This window comes from Solenopsis invicta, chromosome 9 (assembly GCF_016802725.1).
Source record: "Solenopsis invicta isolate M01_SB chromosome 9, UNIL_Sinv_3.0, whole genome shotgun sequence".
NCBI classification, from domain to species: domain Eukaryota; kingdom Metazoa; phylum Arthropoda; class Insecta; order Hymenoptera; family Formicidae; genus Solenopsis; species Solenopsis invicta.
The window spans coordinates 6,396,427-6,421,494 of record NC_052672.1 but is presented as its reverse complement, the minus strand read 5'-3'; the positions used below and the strand labels follow the sequence as shown (position 1 = coordinate 6,421,494).

Sequence of the window (25,068 nt, the reverse complement as noted above, 5' to 3'; positions counted from 1 at the left end):
TCCGCCAAGAGATATGACAGACCGTACTGACTGTGCGAATTAAGTTTCGCGAAATCGATAACAATCATGCTGCGGATTATATCGCGCCAAGTCGAAAGAAATTATGATAGAAACATTGATCTTCTTGTCATTTCGTGTTACTAGTAACATTATTTTCTATAAGCGTGATTAACTCTTCATTGCACAGTATCACATATATGTGACTCTTATCTCTTTGCAATTTTTTTTATGTTTTTACGTTTATAAAATTAATTTACGTAACATATTTGATATTGTTATGTTCCTAAGACTCGATATAAATGAATACATAAATAACAAATGTAATTATTTTGCATTAACAATAAATTATGAGCAAAAAATCAGTTGAAACTAATATCTTTCATGCAACACTGAAACACGTTACAAACGTATCTTACAATTAAAAATATTTCAACGGCGAAGTAAAATATTTCATAAAAGTTGCGAAATATGTCTGCAACATTCTGAGCTACAGTAACTCTGGAATAGCAAAATGTTTGTGATTATTGCAGTTGAAATCTTACAGAAAAATTGCTGAAAGTTACTGAAAAAAAAATCTACAATCTCTCTAAAATATTATTAAAAAGTTACTAAAATAACTGAAATCTTTTTGAAATATTGCTAATTATAATCCTGTGAATATAATAAATTTAAATATCATTTCTGAAGTACTCTAACTTTACTTCTTAATTTAATTTTATTATTCGAAGGATTGAAAAACTGAAAAGTTAGAATGTAAACTATATCAAATACGCTGAGTGCTTTTATTATAAAACTAAAAAAATAAAAATAAAAATAAGCTGTTTCAAACTAAAAGGAACGTAAAATTAAAGTATCAAGGCAAATATCATGTGCCATTTAACGTCTTACTACTTCTAATCGATTAGTATAGTTGTTGCCATCTTATAGTCTAATTATACAATAGAAAGCACCGAGAACAAAACATGTAGGAAAACCCCGGGCTCGTTGGCGCAAGAAGCAAGTTGGCATTATGCTCCATTTACGTGGCGAAGGAAACAATGAAAAAGTTATCGCAAATTATCTCTTTTTCAAGTACTATTCCGTAAATTTTATTTAAATAAAAAAAGTATTACAAAGAAAGACAAAAATTTGTTTAAAGATAAAGAAAGTAAACCGAACATTTAAAAATTTCGTATTAATTCTACAGTTTAAGAAAAAAACTAAATTACATGTTTTTATTTAAAAGAAAACATAAATATATTATTTTAAATAATAAAAGAAATTTGTTATAATACCATGATCAAAATTAAATATACTTGACTCTAAAAGACGTTATATTTAATATTTCTACATATATTAAAGCAAGCTGTATTTGAAATAATTTACGTTTGTTTCTTTATAATAGTATTTTGTTTTTCGATCATCAAAAATAACTTTTAAAGATACGGGCGATGTTTACCAAAAAATATATATTTAAAATCTATTCTTTATTTTTCGTTTTCATTAATTTAATGGAGTTTATCGTAACTTATACTATAATATTTGCCAATGTTCTCAGCCTAAAATGCAGCATGTTCGTATTTCTCGTATAAGGAATTACACCATGCACAGAATAATTTGCAAAATAAAAATGTAGAAAAAAGTTCTATCATATTAGTACAATTTAATCATAATAATTTGTTGTTTAAATTGTTGAATAATGAAATTGTGGAAACTGTGCTAACGAGCCCCGATCTCCCTTAATTACAACAATCTGTTGCTTTTTGTATTATTACAGGCTGTACCCAAATAGAACAACGAATCGCTGTAATGTCAAAATAATATCAAAATAAATCGTATTGATTGAAAAGTCACTTTTAGCATTTATTTTGGAACTATTTTGACGCTATTTTAACGTCAAGATGATTTTTTGTGCTGCTTTCAGATTTTTTTTTTCAATTTTAGTACATTGTAATAGGTTTTAGAAACGTGTCTGTTTCAATATTTCATATGGCATTTTGCAGAATTCTTCCAAAATTGTTACACGTAAAATGTGAAAGGTTGAAAGCTTTCTGCAATAATCGGTGCTGTATGAGTCTTTTTATAAAAAGGTTTATGCTAGAATGATAATAATAATAAACATGTCTTGAAAAACTTTACATTAATGTTTCTGAAAATGTAGATTTTAATTTTAGGCTCATAATTGAAAAATTTTAAATGGTACATCAAATACGGCAATATATGATTATCAATAGAAATATTGAAATTTGAATGGAAAGAACAATTTTACTGTGGTATCTCAAAATTTAGCTAAGTACAAATCAGAAAAAAATTTTATTTTTGCTACCAAAATAATTATGTAGAACGCCCACGCATGATAATCCTGCTAAATAGGTTTTAACATTCTAGCAACCAAGTTAAACAACCGATACAATGTTAAATGTATTCGTTCAACATAATTATTTTCAGATCTGTATTTCAGTAAAATTGTTCTTTCCAATTAACATTGTGATTTTAATAAAACTTTATTTAACTTCAAATTAGCAATCAGCGATCTCAAATCCCCTGAGGTACTAAAATTCAGTAAAATATATTTCTCAGAAAAATTTATGCAATAAAGCGTTAACGCGCGATTAATTTCAACTCCGTATTTTTAATTTTGCATAGCGCTTGACATTAATAAAATAACTGAAAAAAATGGAAATCTTATTGCTAACGGCATTGTCCGCACAATATCGGACACGTCTACTTGACTGAACTAGAATTTTAGGATCCGCGGCGGGGATTCGTTTAAATAATGTACTGGAAAGAATCGCTTTACATGTCTAATTATCACGGCCCGGTAAACGCGAGAATTCTACAGACGCGTAATGCGTTATTTGTTTCACAACGTAATGCGATGTTAATTCAATGATCTTAATTATTGACGAAGCGCATTATTTTATCGAGGTACAGGTGATCGCGCGATTTCGCGTACTACCATTTCCGCAATTGAAATATGCGCCCTTCGACGTTTTGTCGTTCGCTTAACACGATTATTGTACTTGAGTTAATGAACGTACAATTTTGTTATGCGGCACGATTTACGTCTGTGATTTACGGCAGATTTTGCGCGCGTTACATATTTCACAATGGTGTGCATGGTAATGTTGAACGTTAATTACATCAGCTATAACGCCGGATTTCCGCTACACTCTCGATGCTATTATCACAAATCTCCGTTGGAATTCATATGGCTGCTGCCAATATCGGTATATTCATCTCGACAGCGTTGAAATTATTACGATCAACCTTTTTTTTTTTTAGTTTAAAAATGTCGCTGTTAGCCTTGTTTTCACGATTATTTATTATCTCGCGGTACAACTGAAGACCATCATTAATTTTTCGATAGCTGTATTTTGCAGACAAATAAAAAATAATATTTTATTAATAAAAAATAAATATTTTCTGCGCAACAATCAACACTGTAAATGCAGTGTTTCCCGTTTCATTTAAACTTTAAACATAGTTGCGATAAATAATGCTGTTAAAAAGAAAATTGCTGCGATAATTTAACGAAATAATGCGTGGGCGCTATTAAAAAAATAAATAAAATCGAGGTGAATCATTACTCGGGGATCCGCGAAATTGAAGTAAAATAGCTTGCGGGGAAGAGACGGAACCGTTCATTTAACGATTTGTTTCCGGTCTGTGCCGCAAAAAAAAAAAGAGGGAGGCCGTAGAATGGATAGCCGATAATAAATCGTACGGGGCGCGCGCGGACTTTAACGAGCGGGCAACGGAAAGAAAAGGGAGATTACGGGAATGGAGACAAACCTGATAAATTCCACCGTACGCAGGAAGATCTCCTTTGTGTCCAGAAGCTCGGCGTCGTCCCACGGCACATTTTCGTTTATGTGCGCCTCCGCCAGATCGCAGTTGCTCTGGATATTCGCGATTTCCAATTCGAGATTCTCTTTGAGCTGAATCAGGCCTCTGAGCTCAGTGCCGAGGTATCGATCGACCTCGTTACGCAGATGTTCCGTGCGGTCTTTCAAAGCCTTGCTCAGCCTCCGATAAATCTCGTCCACCTCCTCGGCGACAGAGGCGCAGTTTGTCTGCAGGCCCAGCGTGTTTTTCTCCACCAAGGCCAGCGCGTCCTGCAGCCTGTGCAGCCCCCTTCGTACCTGCGAGAACGCACAATCGGAAACTCAACGGGTTTGACAAGCCGGAAATGCAATTCCGCGTTTAGCTTAAGCGCGATATGATATCGCAATTGCAGTATCGATTATGCAAATGACAAGTGGGCGTGGATAAACGCCTCTAATTATCACGATTATGAATGTAAATTAAACGTTATTATTTAGACAAATTTAGTCGCTTAGAAAGTTTGGATTTGACACATAAAAAGTAAATACGCCCGACCGAAATGGATAATGGTACGAAGATGAATGGGTTATACCACGTGCAGTGCCATTTACATGCTTCAAATGTCCTATTTCTATTCTCAATATTTTTGGAATCGTACATGGCAATTGCTTTCAATAAACGTTCTATTTTTATTCCTAATATTTTTGGAATCATATATGGGAGCACGCTTCCATATAAACTAAAATTTCTCATTTTAGATGCTTTTGGGGCAGACAAACGTCTCGACGATTATATTTAGGCTTCATTATAGTTATGCTATAACTGCATGGCCTAGATATACGTATGTGAAGGCAAACGTATGTGAATGAACGCGAAGCAAATCTAGTTGAAATAATAAACAGTCCAGGCAAATGAATATCTTAGCGTTGGGCTTTAAAAAAAATTCGCAATTTTACGTTATGTGCTTTATGCTCTGTGAAAGAACATTATATTTTCATAGGCACATGTGAGCTAAATGTAATTACGCTGTCTGTGTGCACTGTTAAATTCGTAATGTCGGATTGTATCCATTTTGAGTTACTCTTTGAATCGTTTCAGTTTTGCCACTGTTAAAAAAAAGTTAATTTAACTGAAATAATGGAGTTAATTTAATTCGAAAAATGTATTCAATTTGATTTAAACTTAATTTATTATTCACTAGATGCACACGATAATACAAACATTAATTACTTTATAACTAAGCAATTTAATTATAGAAACGGATTATTTAGATATAGTTGTGTTTTACAATCACATTTATATTACATCACATTTTATTACATTTTATTATATCACATTTTATATTAAAATATTTTTGACATATAAAAGTTAAAAATGACAAAATAATGTTTAACTCAAGAAATTAGTTTAAATTTGATCTTTTAATATTTAACAGTGTATCAATTATATTGACATGAGTCATTTCTGATCCGAATCAATAACGTTTTCCTCCCTAAATGCAGAGAAAATTTTCCTTAAATTATAATTTAGAGGGAAATTATTCATGTAAATATTTGTAGAAAATATTTTCAAGATACACAATCAATATTGAATCGTTCGTATTGCAAATGAGAAAAAAATGAGATATTCTTCTTTTATTTGCCGTCTATAAATTACTTGTTTATAAAAAGTGTTTGCAAAATCGACGATTCGTATAGATTCGAAGATTTAGTTATAGCCAATAATTCATTGTGTATTTTATATATATATATATATATATATTCAACGATTCGATAGTTAAGTTAGAACCAATAATTCATTGTGTATTTTATATATATATATATATATATATTACAACAGATGTAGCAATAGGTAATGTTGGAAAAAAATGAAAAAGTTATTATATTCTACGTGATATACCTTGTATTTAAAATTAAACAAACGTACTCAGCGATTGGTGAGAAATTTGTCGAAGAGATGAGAAAAGCGGAACTGTGCAAGAAGCTTTAATACGTCGAAAACGTGTGCATGATATTACGGAAGAGATATAAATTGGAAAATGCAGCCCGAAGAACTGACGGAATATTGGTTACAATGTTGTTGATTACAACACAGCCATTGGCACGTAGACGAAAAATAATATAAATAAAAGTATCACGTAGTTTGAATACAACTCGGAATATTTACAACATTCTGTTGCAGTAACGCGTAGGAAAAAACTTCGAGTAATTTTTTATTAAATGCATCAGAATATAAAAGAAGAAACAATATTTTCAAAAGCATAATATCATATATAAAGATGAAAAAAAAACGTTTGTAATTGTTTCTCTGACAGAAATGTGCGTTTCACAAAAATCGCAATTTCTATTTAATTTGAAAATTAATGATTGCGATCTCTGACAGAAGAGATAATTCAATTTTTCAGCGAGAAAAGATTGAGTCACAGCTTGCGCAGTAATTGATTCATTAACTGTTTCGGTATGCCAACCACTCGGAGAACAGGTATTACAATTCCAAAGCGCCATGACCGAGAAATTTGAGATACGTGCGTAATTTCACTCAACTGGTATGGAAAGATTCGAAATATTCATGAGTATCTGTGTTGTCACCCAATTCGTATTGAAAGATTCGTTTCACGTGTACATCTACGATCTGACCGCAAATATCTATGGCGAATTGATAACGTGACGCGAATTGGTATTGCATCGCTAAAACGATAAAAATTAATGGAGATTTTCCCATCAGCTAGCAGTTAAAAGAGATTCAAATTAATGGAAAATTTTTCCATCAGCTTTCCCCATTTCAAGAAAAATAAATGTTACATTAAATATTGCGTGGATATTGCGAGAATAACAAATCGAAAATAATAGAATTGTCGATAACTACTGAAGTACGTGAAGCAAAATATTGTAAGAGTTACTGTAGTCTGATTATTTTTTTTATACTTTTATGAGGAAGAAATCGTGTATATAGTGCTGCTCAAAAGTTCCAATAATTAGCAAAATTTGAAGAATAAATAGATAAAAGGAGTATTTCGCATTAAATATTTATTAACTTAAATTAGTATTTTTTGTATATTTTCAAAAAGTAAAATATAATTTTCTTGAATAATGTCCTCAGCTTGTCCTAACAATGAATTAATCCTAGCATTAATCAGAACACATTCATTTGACCATCGATACTATTATTTGTTCTTGTAGACTGTAGTTGTCTCTCCCACTTTTCTTTACACATTCGATGGCTAGAATAGAATATTTTATCATTGTTTTTATCTTTGACTGAACATTTGCTCACTAATATATGTTCTAAATTTCTTTATTTCTTTGATTCTTTGTGCAGGAAATAAATTATAAAATATTAAATAGTATTGAAAATAAAATAAATGATATAATAATAAAATGATAAAATATAATATAATGTAATATAATATATATAAATAATTTCATCATATTATTTCATTTTATCATTTTATTATTATAATATTATATATAAGATGTAATATAATGTAACTGTATAAATACATTAATATTTCTTAAATGCAAATATAAAAGAGACCAACAATCCAATAAAATGTATACATTCGGCAAATAATTTTGGCAAACAGTGACGAATTTTTTTTTGTGAAAAGAACCATCATTATCATGAAACTATCACGGTACTATAAATTGTATATCGCTAGGTACATCCGAGAGACGACGGGAATAGGATCGTGCCTGGATTACGGAATAAATCCAGAAAATCGTGGGAAAGCCGTTCTATTATTCTGCCGGGAGTTAAAGAAAAGTGCAAGGGACATGAATGCATTCGGGAGAGGTTGGTAGATCTCTCGGTGCATTAGCATCATAATTTCTTATGCCGTGGCGCGGTGAGGGCAAGTCACATCGGCGATTTTACCACGTACAACTCCGTCGCGTTTATTTCGTCATTCGACGGGACCGCGCGGCTTTTACGCGCTGGCCGCTCGAAACGCCAGGAGATGCTATTTTCGAGCGAGATTTTATAGCCTGTCGTGCGGCGCTGAAATTGTATAAATCGGTTAAATCGCGAACGATTAAGATAAACAAATCAAATTTTTTTCGATGGGATATTGTGCACGCGCGCCGAATGAGCACGTGTACGAAGGCATTTGTTGTTCCTGCGCAATGCGATAATCAATGAAATTTTCCGGAGTGCAACAGAAAAATTGTATTAATGGCTCGAATTACACACGATAGACGGGGCATAGCTCTTCCGCGTGCGTTTTATATACATACAATAAAATGCCCAAAAATATCATTCTTTCTGCGTGCCGAGCGTAAACGCAATTTTACGAAGTGTTATACCGCAAATGGAACATTGCGCCGAGTCCTTTTCAAATTGATTAAATCGGACGCTATTAAAATAAATAAAACGAGCTTTTTAAAAGGTGGGATTATTTTACACGTTGTTCCGCGGAAAATAAATGGCCCAGCTTTTTTCCCCTCCTTCTCCGCCCCCCCCTCTCCGGCTGCCTTCTAATAATTATTCTTTATCGCTTTTTATGTGCGCGAGGCACGTTGCGCACATTTGCGCGATATTCCACGTGACATCTGTTAAATCAAAGGTAATAAAAATTAATTAAGCCTCGGCATTTGGCGCGGCTGGAACGGTACATATTTTGCCGCGTAAATTCCCAACTGCAATCGCGCGTCCGTAGAATAATGAGATTCGGCGCGTTACAGAATCAACCGTGCGGCCGAAAGCCTCGCGACGCAGAAGTCCGGTTGTTAAATAATTAAAATCCCGGCAAAATTCACCCTACGCGCCGCCGCGGCCGTCACCGATTTATTAGTCGCCTTCGGAAGGACTCGCTGGAATTTGTTCATTAACCAATTAAATCATGGAAAACGTACAACGTGCGAGAATGAAATATGAACGGCTGTGCACACAGAGAGAATATAAAACTCGCATCTTCCTTCCGCGTAGTAAATAAATTAATGTAATTAAAAAAGCGGAAAGCTCACGTGCACCGCGCGTCCTAGATTCCACGAGATGCCTTTCATCTACGCATCCTATTACCAATTATCACAGCTAGTTATCTCGCTTCAAGAAAAAATTTAATTACAATGCTTTACATAATTGTTTACAACGTTGAAATACCTTCGCAGGAAAATTTTACAATTAAAATTTCGTTAAAGAAAAACACGTCTTTTAATTTGTAATAATATAAAAGAAGATGCGAAATTAAATACTTTCCATTAACATAGGTAATAACGCATTTTCCCGTTGTCCGCCGCGTTTTATCGATTCGCATCCACGCTCCTGAATAATCGTGAAACGTAATGAAATACAAACGGTGATCAGCATCGATTCTCGAGGAATCTGAGCAGGGAGATCCCATATTTCAGGGAGATCCCATATTTCAGGCACGCGCGCGCAATTTCCATGAGGCACAAAGGAGGAGCTGACAGATTCGACAGAGTCGTGTTAGCAACTTTGATCGTTGAAATGTGTTCGCGAATCCGTGCATCTTACACAAGCGATAAGCTTGTCGAAGCGCGATCTCGGTGTCTCTGGACTGTCTCAAAGACGATCGCGCCTCGAAGTTTATTCCGTCACTCGAAATAGACGAGATTCATTGGTGTGCTCCTGGAGACACACGGCGAATTCACACGACCCCCAATGTCATCCCGTTCGACGCATACAATTTGTCTCGCAAGGTTCTTGGCGCGAAATTATTAAACGATAAATTTTCAAACACAGCTTCCTTTTTGTAAGGATGCATGTGTTACATATTAAAGTATTACCAAAAATATAAAAATTTCATAAATTGTTTTATCGTTACGTTTAAGTATCTGTGTAAAACTTAAGCACAATTCTCTTATTGATGCTCACATCAATATCATTATTTAATTTTTTGTTTACTCATGATTCGTACGTAAAATCACGTTTTGTAACCCTAACTTGCAATTTGATAAGAAAGTATTACGAGTTAAATTAAATTTTTTACATATGTTAATAAAATTCTAATCAATGCAAAGTACATTTGAATGTACTTATTCCTTCAAAGGTAATTTATTTAAAACTAAAGTAAAATCTAATCATTTTCGCTGCATAAGCTATTAAAAAACAAATTTTTTATTGTTTTCTTCTTGCAGCAGATTTTAGGAAATCAGATTTTAGTACTAAAAATCTAAATTTTTAATCGTTAATTAAGAAAAAACGAATAAAACTAAGAAAGCTGCAGTTTTAAAATTTGGATAACTTTGAGCTAGCAAAAACTTTGTTAAGAATGTGCGTATCATATTTTAAAGCATTACTAAATATATAAAAATTTTAAGTTATTTTATTATTGCGCCTGAATGTTTGAGTAAAATTTGTGTACAAGTGTCTTATTGATTTAAAAGTTATTTAATTTTTTGTTGGTTCTTTAATTGTATATAAAATCAGATTTTTAAATCTACTAATAAAACTCTAATAAATAATAAATTTCGTGCTGAAGTTCATATAGATCCATTTTTCGCTTAAAAATTATAACAAAATATAATCATTTATGTTACATAAGCTATTATAAGTTACTCGTTATTATGTGACTGATTCAAGGCCGCAATTTGAATATCCATGGTCAAAATTTTTTGTCGTTAATTAAAAAAAAAAGTAATAAACCTAAGAAGTCTGCAAATTTTAAACTTAAATCATTTTTAACTGGTATTGTTTAATCAAAACATCCTTAATCAAATTATTTTAAAAAGTTATATGGTTTCTACTTCCTATTATTTCATTTACGTTGTTTAAGTTTTGAATAAATTGATTTTTCACAAATACAGATTCGAATATAAATAATAATTCTTATATAATTCCGGAACTTTTCGCATATGAGTTATAAATAAAATTGAGATTTTATCAGTTCTGCTGTGATATAAAGACTGATTGTTGTAAACTTGTAAATTTTTAAATTAACGATTCGTAATTTTATATTGTTCTAGTTGATGTCAAGATTGTGTTATTTAACTAACGGTTTCGTATTACACGACATTATAGCCGTTATGGAAAACGAAAAATCTAGGTTGCAACCTTCTTTCAACGTACGTCCTCCCTACCGTAAGCGGTTAATTGCAATGCGCGAAGTTGCGCGACAATAAATTTTCCGTTGGGACGCCGAAGGGCATAATGTAACGAATTTAAAGTGCATCCCCAATACCGGATACCGTTACACAACAGTTTCCGCTTTCCTAAATGCGTTACAACCGACGAGCCCAAGAGAAAATTAGTTATAGAACCGGTGAATTAAATTAGTTTCTGCGATCGGTACAATAAAATTTGTCGCGGCAGGTTTGCCTTTCAAATGTAAGATGGGAAAATTTCACCGATAGCGGCGCACAAAAACAACAACGGAAGCAAGGTAACTGTCTCAATTACTGTCAGCATTCTAATTATTGCCACTTTTTCCAATTGTATTATAATAGTGGAATTAAAAACAAATGAGAACGTTATATATTAAAAATGTTTTAATATTAAACTAAAATTATTATATAAACATAAGCACAACAATATAAAATATTCGATAAGTTTCGTATTTCTAAAATAATTATTTAAAAATTTAGCTAGATACAAATCTGAAAATAATTTTGTTATACCATCAGAATAATATAAGACACTCAAGCTTATTACTGAAATGTCAGAACTTTTTGCAGCACTGCTTATCACGCTTGAGTACCTTGGATAATTATAGTTATTTTGATGGTTCAGTAAAATTATTTTCAGATATATGAATAACTAAATTTTAAGCTTCAGTAAATTTCGGCAAAATTGTTCTTTCGCGTAGTTACCCTTCGCGTAGTTCTTTCACATAGATAGAGGGTAATAATAAAAAAGGATTTATCGTTTTACTTCATGGTCACAGCATTAATCCTAGAGTTTTACTGTGGGTAAGTTTTCACTTGAGTGCCAATTCAAATTTAGCACAATTTTCATTGTTAAAATTTTAATAGCTTAGAGTAACATTCAATCAAATTTCGTTTATAATAATGTTTTTGTTTAAAATAATGTTAGTACAACTATTCGAACATCTCACAACCTGCAAAGTTGGAAAAAAATGTAAAAAACTTAATTTATGCGAGTGATGAATTTTCATCTAGAATAATGTTAATATAAGAAAAGAAATTAATAGCACTCCGGGATTAATACTGATTTGCACGCTACTGACACGTCGACAAATTATTAATTTAATAATTAGTAACTTTTGTTTTTCTAGTATCCTGTTATTTCTCATTGCCCTAATTTCTTTAGTAAATCATGATTAAGCTTATTTCAATTAATTATTTCTTTGTCTCTCTCGGTTTTTCAACTTACAGCAATTGTATAAAAAGTATTGTACCTGAGAATTTATGCGCGCAATTTCGCGTCGCAGGATGTCCATGTGCGCATCCTTACACTCGGGGCAGCATTTCTTCTCGCAGTGCACGCACAGCTGACAGTAACTCTTCTCCGAGCAGACGCCGCAGCGTTCCATGGTCTGACCGCTGGTCGGGTCCGGCAGTTCTCCCGTGATCTCGATATGCAATTCCAGGAATCGCTGCAGTGTCACGTTGGTTGGAAAGGCTTGCACGCCCTACAAATAGGATATATGTTCGGCTCGATTAACGCCCGTAATATGTGTATATGCACCAAGTATGCCGCTTATTAATGGACCGGAATCGGTGCATCGTGCGAATAATGCTGCGAATTAATTACACAACGCGAGCTTGACGTTCCTTTGTTAACATTACTCGCGTGGAGGTACTAATCAGTTAGTGTCAAGGTGGATATATTGATGTACCATGAAACGCGACTGTTAAAATTAATATCGTTCTGAAAAAACTGTCTACACTGAAAAGAATTAGTATTAAATCAACAATTTATTGTTTCATACATAAACAAAAATATAAATTATTTTTTGAAGAATTTATAATCTTAAACAAACATAATAATAACAATGAATTTTCGATTTAATACTATTTTTTTTCTGTGCGAGAATTTTTTTCTAAAATTATTGGACTTTTCCTCAAATAATCGGATATAATCGAATATAATTGATTGCGCGATCGTAACCAATAACATTTTGGAATTCTACTGACGCTTAACCATGTTCGATTATTTTCAAAAAGCAGACCAATTCGAAAATATCATTAGCACGAAACGCGGGAATACACTGTGTTTAATGAGAATTCTGTCGCGTTTGGACTCATCGTTGAATAAAGATGAGCTTACACATAGCGTTACATCGAGTTACATCGACACGCACAGTGTAACATTTAATTTGTGCGATGAAACATAGATCGATTTTTCTCCCGTTGGCAATATTGTCCGATCGTACCGCAAACATATTAAGGACAACCTGATAAAGTGTCACGTAATCATTAAAGAATGTCGTTTTGCGGCAAATGAGTCATAATTGCGCAATTATGCTTCTTATATGTTTTGTAAAATTATAAACATTCTATTAGGAATGTTTTATTTTCAAGTATTAAAATATTATTTTAAATATAATATTAAAACGTTTTACTTTTGTCCATACGTTTTCTACATATTTAAAAATGTTTTTGTTTTTAACAATGTTTAATCTTGAAACGCTAAACGTTTAAAGCTGAAACAACTTCAGCTTTAAACATTTAAGTGTTTTAATCTGTTGTTAAAACACCGTTTAAAACTAAAACATTTTTAAGTATTTAAAAATCAAAGACAAAAATAAAACATTTAAATATTTACAAATTAAACATTTTTTTAATGAGTAAAATTATTTTTTCAAACTACACATATATATATATATATATATATATATATATATAGAGAGAGAGAGAGAGAGAGAGAGAGAGAGAGAGAGAGTAATTATATCGACATGTAATTAGTTGTAGCTAGAAGCGGAAAGAAAATAAAATTTCTTTTATAACAATTTTAAAAATATTTCTAACAATTCTAAGCTTTATACCAATGTAGAAAGTTTAATAGTATATCAATTATATGTTTTAATAGGATGAAGATGTAATTTACCTGATATGGTATACGATGTTCGGCACGGCATTCTGGACATTTGACCTGTCGACGAACATAGTCGACAAGGCCGTCCATGCATGGTTCCATGCAAAAGCTATGTTGACATGGCAAGAGCTTCGGATTTCTGTATCGATCCAGGCATATCGCGCAGGTAAGCAGCTGTTCGAACTGCTCCATGCCTGAAAAGAAGAAAATTTATTTTCAATCTTATCTTCAATCTGAGCTTTACATACATTTAATTTCAAACAAGTTACATATGCTGCAATTAACATTCAATTTTTTAACAGCGTCAAATTGGGTCAGCATTCTAATATACATTTTTGTTTTATAATATCGCTCATTTGTTACAACAATAATATAACTCAAAAATTGTTATTTCCAAATTGCTGCAAAAAATAAATTTCTGATGAAAATTTGTTACACTGAATAAAAAGCTAATGACACTTTTATTCTTCTAAAATCAGTAAACCGAATCGTTACATCAAAATTACATTTAAATATAATATAATATTTCAATAATTAAAAACATTGAAAACTATGCTTTTTGAGTCATTGCTGTAACAAATAAACACTGCAATTATAAATGTATCTAATAAATCATAAACAATATTTAAAAAAATATAATGTAAAAATTATAAACATTATTTTTCATATTGGACGCTTTAAGAACGCTTTTAATTCTTAAAAACATTTATGAAAATCTTTCTATCTCTGTCATATTTAAAGTAAAGTAGCTATATATGTTAATGTTGGTAAAATTAATATTGTTTTATTGAAAACTCAACATCAATAATTAAAATAAATAATGACGAATGTTTAGTGTTGAAGCGAGAATGTTTTAATGCCTTTCGATATCTTGTGCAATTCTAATTCGATATCGTTACAGTTAATAAATAGATTATGCGAGTATATCAACGGAATGTATATCAACGAACAGTGTTTCAAAATTCAAATGCTGCCAGAATCTTATTCATCCAGCCACGTGTTAAGCGATTGAGGAAACAGCAGTTTGCAACAGCAGTTGATAGTGTTCTTGCATCAGTCATGTGTGACTGGATCGATATTTATACATTCATAGTAATAGAAATTGTCCTCAGCAGTACATAGTTTGCGACAGAATTTTGAAACGAAGGAATAATACAATATGAAACAGTATTTATAATACTTTTAATTTATTTTTGATATTATTGATTAAATTTTATTAATGGTTGGATTCGGCCAATCTGGATTTATTATTACATATATAATAATATGCCCTACTTATAAAATAATTAATTCATTGTATCACTAATTAGCAATTTCACGCATTCCATAATTAAATCAGTTTTCAAATTTTACGGCACAAAAACAATCTCGCGATTCTTTTCCAATATATACGAGTAGTATAACATAAGTGCCAAGACAATGTCAAGATCTTCGTGAAGTCGTTGGACTTCTATTTTAAAACACGATGCATCATCGGCGTAAATTTGGTTGTAAAGAGATGGGTAAACTCGGGTGGGGAGGGGGCAATCCTGAGAACTTCTCTCACGACGCAAATTATGCTGAAACTTTCGTAATTAAGTCGCAGTTGTGAGTGCGTCGAAAAATCTTATTTCTCATCCAACAGTTTAAATATTTTCTTTATTGACGAAACTGACAGAAGCTTTCGATGAGAAAAATGGTCATGAGAATAAAAATTAGAGTCACCACTCAATAAATAAATAAGAAATAAAACTAGTCAGATCAAAGCAACTTAATTACAGTTTCAAGTAAAAAATGATAGTTTAATCAATTCTACGAAAATTAGATTACAAAAAAAATATCACTTAACCTGCGATTTATTTCATTTACGGTGATTGTTTAGCGACTGGTGATCCTAGCTTCAAATATTTGTCAATATACTGAGACAAAAGTCATTAATTTTACAAAATTTTTCAACTTGATTAAATTTTTTCAAGTATTTATGTATTTGACGTAAGTACATAAAATACTTCAGATTAAGAAATTATATATTTAACTTGACTACATATACATTTAACTTAAATAATTGAAAAATTCAATCAAGTTGAAAAATTTATTCAAGTAAACAACATTTTTCTTCTCAGTGTATGAAATTTGTTATCTGAGCGACTTAAAATCATAAATCGTATCGTATTGCAGCTCAACTTTATAGTTAATGTTTCAAAAATAACGACATCAAAATAAACGTATCATTTATTCATCTTGTCAAAATTTCTCGATCGAATGAGAACAACTTCGTGATATGTAACCATCATGCTTAATAGTACCAGATCGTGATGTATTACTGACCGGTCTCGAAATGAGTAGAATTACAGATCGGAAACCGCGGCAGCCGTAATAAATATTTGAACGTCGCTAATGAGTGGATGATTACCAATTCAATCCACGAATTAATTATCGCGCTTGTACGAGGCGTGTAGTAGGCGAGATAATCTCGATTAACGCGAAGTGAATGTTTTATTTAAGCGCGCTGCATATTCACAGCAAAAATGCTATTTATAATATCATTCCGGGTCTGTACAGATTTAATTGTAACCTTTAACATCAGCATATTTAAACAAATTAGTAATAATAAATTCAGCTTTACATTTCCCTTTTCTTTCCTTTTCAATTCTTATTTCTGTTTTTCTAACTTTAAATATCTTCTTTTCTTTCCTCCTACATATTACAACAGAACAAAGTCATAAAATCTATGTTCCTTATGTCAGAATTTTTAAACTTTATTGTATTATAAAATCTCTATTTGCATAATTACTTATTTAAGTGACTCATTAATTTTTATCAAAATTGTTAATCTGGAAAATTGTATTGGCACACGTCAATTCTAAATATATTGGCGAGCGTGACGCACATAAAAAAATCTAAAAATTCTATAAAAACTCGCGGAGCGTTTATATTATTTCTTTCACTGTTGGAAATGCTCAGTCAATGTCGATTATAATTCTATGAGACAGACGCTGACTTATATATTTCAAATCCGGCCGCCTCGTGAAGCATCCGGTGCTCTGTTGCTCGGACGACGCCAACGCAAACGTTCGTTCGTCACCAAGTTGGTTGACTGGTAAAAACGTTGAAGTTTTATTAAAATTTTCAGATATCTTCGGGAAAGCAAAGAACTTCTAAATTCCCAACTTTTCTTTGGTATTATTCGCACACATCAAATTTTATTAAGAATTTTTTATCTTCATGTTACAAAAGATATTCTATACGGAAATTTATATTATGTGAAAATGGAACGTTTTATACGAATGCATTTCAAAGAGAAGCTGAAACATTTTCGTGCAGAATCTATATTCTGTAAATTAAACTTGCTCATACATATTATGTTGCGCGTATGCATTTCAGTTTTACAATTAATTTAATTTAACAGTGAATTGAAAATATATAAATTTGTAATGGCACTCTCGATCGCAACCAATTAAACGCATAACACAAAGACACGCGAGCCTAACAAGCACCGAGTCTTTGATGGCGGATAAATTTAAATAACGCCGAACACACTCCCACGGCGCGCGCACGCGTGCTTCAATAACACAGGGAGGCGTTCAAAGAGATTGTTTGAAGCGTTAGCGAGTACGTAGCTAGATGTCGAGCCAAATTCGTTTTGGCTTTCGCAAGTCTCCCCGTGCTGACGTCGCCGACGTCGAAGGTCGCTACGTCGAGGACCGATCGCGCGCTTCCGAGCCGACACAATGGCAAAAGCTAGTACATTAGGAAGCATTGTTACTCTCAGACGAACCACTTGTTGGATCTTAAAGCGAACCCTCCCTCTCCCTCCCTTCCTCACTCTTTCTCACCGCGTACACGTTGGGGGTGCAACAGGCGGCGAGCAACGATTGTATTAGCAACTTTCATGGGCGTTGCCATGAGAATGAAACGGGATGCTAATTCTGACACTTTGACTGTGAGCCTCGAAACTTCACCGAGCAACCTCTGGCCCCTTTCTTCGTGGGAAGAAGATATTCGCCAGCATTATTAAGGTCCTCGTTTCATCACGCACTAACGGTGTGATCATATTTCGTGGTGGATCATAGGGGGACTTTTGGACCTTTCGAGAGAACCTCCAACAGCGTTAGCCTTATAATTTCAAGCAGCGTTTGCAGCGGGAAACACCGTGAATAATGTTAATGACGTATCCCTGAGATCTTCTACGAAACCCTCTTTGTGACAGTGAATTTTTAGAAAGATTATTGTTATACGTATCATTTCTATTATTATTTTAACTCTTCAACGAGGATTTTTACTATATTCTTCTACAAATGACAAAGACATTATATTTTCAAACGTTAATTTCAGTTTTTTTTAAATTTTAGTATTAATATTGAATTAGAAAGTAATGAAACAAGGAAATTTGCATCACTATTTTTGTAAAAAATAAATTTGTAAAATGTACCGGAACAAAACGAAACATCGACGAGAAATATCAGTTTTTAACATTGCACAGTATCAAATTTGCAGGCAACCCCTAAACACAATGAGCGCACCGCGTAATGCGGATTTGAAAATTTCGAGTGTCGTACTTTCACGAAGGCTGCACACGTGGCGCATCATTATTCTCGTGCAGGAAAATAAACAGCGTCGCGAATGATTCAGCTTTTTCCTTTGTCCGCGCGAAGCGGACTTTGCGGGCATCATTTCAAAAGTAGAGTATGTTCAAGTCGTCTTTTCTCGTCTAATACATTGGTGAAAGATACGCAGCGTAATTGAATACCACAAGATAGAGAGGTGGGAGATCTCGGAATTCGCAGAAATCTAAATTTATCATTTATCCACGAAATGCAAAATAGCGCAGGCCGTTGGTACTTTGCATCTTGTTCATTCAATTTCGATTCTACATTGTAATACGTTCTAATTTGCGTAATTAATTTGCGTACGTCATAGTTCATTAAAATTTGGAGATATTAATAATCACCAGTGCACTGTTATGTTAAATGAGCATTAAGAGAATCTGTAAAGGAGATAATACGTATAGTATTAATATCAAACATTTATTTATTAAAATTAATGAAGAGTTTTTTACAAAAATTAAATAATTCCGTTTTTTTTTTCAAAATCTGATTTGTGGCCAAAATCATTTTCTGTTAGTGTCACATTGTGAACAATTTCGTTCTAGCAAGATTCAAATAGAGAAACAAAGAAAATAGACAATATATATAAAATTTTTTTAAATATCAAATTCACAAAATTTTTTTTTTCTTTTAAATAAGCCCTCAAAATATTAATTAGAGCTTAGAGTTTTCCTTATACCTATTACACGTCAAAAAAAAAAAAAAAATTATATTATACGAGTATTTATATAAAAAGCAATATATATGTACATTATAAATGTTTCTGTCAAAAACAATTTATAAAATTTTGTAAACAAAAAATTATTACTTCATATTTTAAATAATATTTTTTTCTGGAATTTTATTATCATTTCATGTTAATTAAATATTTATTTCACATTAATTATTTATTTTGGATAATTATTTAAAGGAAATATAAATTTAACGTTTATTTAATACTAACTTTACATTAATTATTCGTTCCAGTTAATAATTAAAAGAAATATTTACTGTTAATATATACTTAATATTAATTTAAAATTTACTTCATATTAATTATTTATTTAAAGTAACGAATGGAGAAACATTCATTTAACATTTATTCAACATTAAATTAATATACTTAATATTAATTACTTATTTAAGATTTAAAGAAATATACTTTATTATGTTTTCAATATAAATTTTACTGTTATTTAATATTAACTTAAGTTTAATTCTTTTCGCGATTAGTACCACAATACCAATGAATAGATAATCTCATTTAAATGTTTCTTAAAATGTTTATTTTTCATTAATTATACGTTGTATAGCTTCACTGTAAAAATAATATCTTTTTTGTATTAATTACATATTCATTTTACATTAATTCTTTATTTAAAATAAAAATTTAGAAAAAAAATGTATTTAATGTTATGAAATAAGGTAAATGGAAAATAAAGTAAATAGGTAAAACAAATGTGTAAATTTTTCGCAAGAACACTCCAGAAATGTTTATTTGCTTTTTTTCTTTAAATAAATCCTCAAAATATTAGTCAAAGCCTATAACTTTTTTTTATATATATTTTATGTCCAAAAATTACTATATTTACACAATAAACAATGAAAATCAGAAATTTTTTCTGTTTTCTAAAATTTAAACTTTCTGGACTTGCTTGGTTTTTAGTAAAAAATCTTATTATTTTCTCACGAAATATTTTCTTCAAATTAGTTTGAGAAATGCTTCTAGATCGAGTTTAATTCGGCATGCACAGAGCTTGCTAAAGAGGCTGAATCATGGGTTAAGGCTCTTTGAACTAATGACAGTTTTTCCGCACGTGTGAACGCGACAGGTTAGCATGTGGCAAGTTTACAATCTTGAGTTATCATGGTCGGACGATTGCACCCCTAAATTCGGTGAACCTAATGAGCGGTCTAGATCCTGAATGATCGCGAGGATCTGTCGTGCACCTGCGTCTAATCAACGAATCCTAAATTGCTCATAGAGCAACGGGCATGTCGAATAATTTCTCCCGCCGCGGTGCACAGCACGTAATTTGTGTAGCGACTAATGTCTCGTAATCCCAGGCGCGCTCGCTCTGAAACGCAAACGAAGGGGATAAATCTCCCTAATTTCGTTCGGACGGACAGTGACATTAAGGACACTGGACATATCGCCGCGTTTTGCAACCAAAATGGAGGAGGCACCATCCTTTAAAATTTGTTCTCCTACGTTATTCAAGTTAGAAGGCACTTTCAACACTGAGGCACGTTCGCTCTTCCAGACTCGATGAATCTTTTAATTAAATCCTCACAGTGAGAAGATCTGTTTTAGATTGGAATCGCTGTATTTATTTTCCCTAAATCAATATCTTCATCTTTATCTCACGTAAATGATTTTCGCAGCGTCGTCGTCTCGCGACAAAGGGAATTGTCAACTTAAATTTAAAAAACGGAGCGAAGTCTCCCGGTAGAGGCGAGAGGTTTCTTCCATTTTCGACGATGGTCGATCTTCCCGTTAGAGAAAATATTTTCATGTAAAACTAATTAAAAATTAAATGAAATTTAAATACCCATTCGCGTCCGTCGGTCTAAGCACAAGAGTTATCCGAGCAGAGCACACTTTCACGCTTGCGTATTAAGAAGACACTACTCTTGTTGACGATTCGCCGATACGTTGTGAACTGATCGCGGGTTCGATCTTCAATCTCCGATCTCTTGTTTCTTTAGCGGCTCGCACACGACACGAGGCGCGGTATCGATCATCCAGCCGCGTGTCGCGACTGGTGCCAACGACAATGACGAGACCTAAAATACTTGGCATTCGTCGCGAACAAAAGATCGCTTCCGGCGGCAGTGATCGCGAGTCGCTATTTAGAGCGTTCTGGACCGTCGCGCTTCTGGAATCGGTCGGTCCACGCGAGATCCAGTATACTGACACTTCCCGACGTCACCGACCAGACTTATGCCCGCGCGGCGCGAGCTATACTTAGCCGAGAGAGGACCTTCGATTTCCGGCGGCTCGTTTTCGGCGAACGATCTTCGGTGGAAAGCGCACAAAATATATACAGAGCGAAACGCGAAACGCGCGGATTTGCCATCGGAAAATTTCAAACGTATCGTCTCTCTCCGCAATTTGCATTTTTTATTAAATTCCTGTAAACTTCGTGCTAATGTTACTTGTGCGTTCGCAAAATGATTAATAAAATGTTCTATTACGTAATCAAAATTATTAATTTTTTTGTACTATTGTGTGTATCAAGTAGAACATTATTTTATTAATTCAAATAATAAATTTGAAAAATAAATCGATTATTTGAAAAACAATATGATATGTAGAAAAATCTCACTTTTAGGGAATTGAAAAGAAACACTTTTTACAGCTGCAGTGCTAAAAATAATTAAAAATATGTAAAAATGTTATTATTTCATACGTGCAGTGAATGGAACAACTATTGAAAAAAGTTGCGTGAACGTTATTTTGGTCTTCGCAAAATAATTTATAAAACATTCCATCATAATATCGTAAATAGTAATTTTTTTTATAGTATTGTATGTAAGTCACATTAATATTACTTAAAATAGATGAAATGTTATTTTGTAAATCGTTCATTAAGCTTTTCAAGATGGACTCTTTTTAGAAAAAATTTTTATTTGAAATTATGATTTTTAATAAATAACAATGAATTAAAAGTTTATATTTTTGTGTGATAAATCTGGAAACAATAACCTATACCGAGCCCATCGTTACACTCTTTACATTCAAATCTGGATCTTTTGTTCGCAATTTCTTTCGCTCCTGCAGTACAAACAATACACCTTTTGTGTCCTGTCGGATGATTTTTATCTTTTTCAATAGAAGAAGAAAAATATTTAACTGCCAGACGTAAAGAATTAAATAATCCAGGTCCAGCAACTATAATGCTTCGAACCATTTTTTTAATGATACTTTCAATTAGTTGTAATTTGAAATCAGAAAACGATGAATTTATATTTCTTATTTTGAATAGAATTGTGGCAAACAATTACCACGACCCTCAGGTAAAAAAAAATGTTAACGTAACCGAGCGTATGATTTCCAGATGTTAGGCATAAAATTTCCAACATTTAGTAGTCATAAAACTTCTTACATTTTCATTGCTCTGCAACGGTTAGAAAATAAAATCGTTTGCCCGGACGAATCAGATCTTATTCGCGATTTCGGACGCGAAAAGATCTCCGCCGAGCACGAAATATTCATCTTGTATATTAATCTCAAATGTTAATTCAATACATAGTTAGCAATCGTTTCTATCGCCTTTCGACCATTATCATCATCATCCACGATACACGCATGCAAAATATAAGTATAGAAAACACCAAAAATTTTTCAAATTTTATTAAATGATTATAAGTATAAACAAACGCAAAAAGTTAAAAATTACAAGAATGATAGAAATGGGTGATGACACACCAAAACGTAAAGCCTAAAATTCTAATTAAAATGGTACTTTATTTATTAAAATATATTAATCTGTTCTTGAGATATTCGAATTACATTATAGTACGCCAATTTGAACCAATTAAATGATAAATATTGTAAATTATTTGAATAACAATGTGTATGGAGAAATCTTACTTTTAGAGAATTAAAAGAACAGTCTAGTTTCTACAACTGCAATATTAATTAAAAATGTGTAAAAAATGTTTTATTATTCTATGTGTATGCGTGGGCAGCTTATTTCTAAAAAGAAAACTAATTTTAAAAATTCTTCTTATGTTATTGGTCAAGAAAAGAAACATTTTCTTTTCTTATTTAAAATAAAATTTTTTAATTAAGAAATTCTTTAAATGACAGACTCTTTTAAGAATTTAACTTATTATATCTCATTTGTTATAAAATAATAAAATTGTAACACGAATTCCAGCTAAAGTGATTCATTATTAAGTTCATTATTAAATATTTACAGAATATGATGAAAGGAAAACGCAGTCACTGATTTATGGTATTTCTCACATGAATAACAGTTGTGTAAATTCGATGTCTGAAAAAAATACTCAATGCGATTACTAAGAGAAATGTATATTTATCTTCTCTAACATTTTAATTTCGACAAATTTTTACTTATATTATTTTTTAATTAATCGATTCAATTATTAAAAATTCTTGAATTGACATATTACAAGTAGTTAAAAATAAATTCCGCAAAAATTCCATTTGATTACGTCGAGTCACTATAGTGAAATGAAATGTTAGAATTCGGCATGTGAACAATACGTCAATATTTAAACAAATCTGAAATAGGTTCGCGGTTAAAGCAGAGAGTACCGATGCTATATACTAATTAGCGTTACGGTTCTCCCCCAAGTGAAATAATGAATTCGATAGCCGATTTCCAATTATCCGTTTTATAGAAACAGAGTGACACGATATATATGTGTGTGTGTACGTATGAGTGCGTGTAACGAGGACCGTTTAATAATCGTTCCTGCTTAATGTCAACATTAATATGCATTCTGTCAGGGCGGATCAACGGAAATTCCTATTCAATCTGCCAGCGGCCGCGACGAGCTGCAATAGCAGCTCTGCCGCGAACAAATCGAACAATATTGCGTCAAATGGCGCAAATGCATATCGCGATACTACTTTCTTATCAATTGACATAAATACACAGTCGAGTGGCAGAAATATCACGAACAGCCAATCATTGCCCGTTGACCGTAAGTATATTTTCCCTGGGCAATTTTCACATATAACTCATCGCTTTCCTCTTTCGATTTCGGGCTCCATATCAACGTATAATCCAAATAATCGCGTGGCGACCCCGCGGAAAAAGAAACATCGACAGGAAATCGGACTTTCAGCGACGGGGTTGTTTCCCATTTGTACGCACAGCGGATTGGACGGAATTATCGGACCGTGCACACACACGTAGAAAACTCCATTGACAGAAAACACATTCGGTAACATCGGATATCGTATCCGTCCTTTCATTTCCAAATAGGCTTTCCCTAAATACCGAAAAAGTTGACGTTAAATTTCGCAATCGCGTAAGCCTCGCGATACAAATCTATAACGTGGATTTCAAACAAACGCATCGCGTGTTGTAATCGACAAGATCTCATCGCACGATTCTCAGCCCTCCTTTTCGCTAATGCAAAAAGTTCATCTTCAAGTTGACGACATTAAATTCAAATTAAGGCATTGTCGCGCTGAACGTTTAAGAAAACGAGCCTAAACCGTCGTCGTCGCGCTGAACTCTTTAATTGCGAAAGGAAGGGAGGCGGCGGATCGTTGATCTAAAATCCCCACGTTCGTGCACGAAATAGCCGCCGACCACCACGATGCCCGGCTATATTTAGCCGCCGCGCGTTATCCAGCATCGCTTATTTTCAACGAGAATCTTAGAATAGCGGCATGGCGGAGCGGTTTATCGACCAGAGCTTTTCTCACGCTGGCAAGACAGTTTTCTACAGGCGGAATTATCCGGCCGGTTTACAAGCTCGCCCGCGCAAGCTCGTTTCAGTGAAAATTTAACGATAACTACAATTTTGTGCGCCAGAAGGTGCCACTCCCTGCACGAGACGTTCGCCGAATTCTTCCCCCGCGATACGGTAGCGCCTTACGCTCGTCCTAAGAGCAACCCTCACATCGCTCTCCATTGCCCGCATCCCTCGTAAAATAAATTTTCTGGATAGATATCTCGACTTCTTGGCTCAACATACGGAATGCTAGCAGACGTGGCTCTGCACATACGGCGTTTCTATTCAAAACTAGGTTGCT

The 25,068-nt window shown here is 32.9% G+C and overlaps 1 protein-coding gene across 5 annotated transcripts in view; it reads right to left on the bottom strand.

Moving 5' to 3' along the window:
* The window catches only part of LOC105199173 (apoptotic chromatin condensation inducer in the nucleus), a 100,637-nt gene that overhangs the window by 41,936 nt on the left and 33,633 nt on the right, over window positions 1-25,068 (bottom strand). For 3 of the 5 annotated variants that reach the window (XM_011166139.3, XM_011166141.3, XM_039453377.1), the window contains exons 3-5: window positions 13,774-13,955; window positions 12,122-12,355; window positions 3,775-4,124 (exon numbers count right to left, since the gene is read on the bottom strand). In XM_011166139.3, the coding sequence (XP_011164441.2) occupies window positions 3,775-4,124; window positions 12,122-12,355; window positions 13,774-13,953 (764 nt within the window). In that variant the 5' untranslated portion in view covers window positions 13,954-13,955. Of the gene's footprint in view, window positions 1-3,774; window positions 4,125-12,121; window positions 12,356-13,773; window positions 13,956-20,878; window positions 21,249-25,068 lie in introns of those variants that run through there. The other 2 variants (XM_011166138.3, XM_011166143.3) reach the window with 2 other exon arrangements.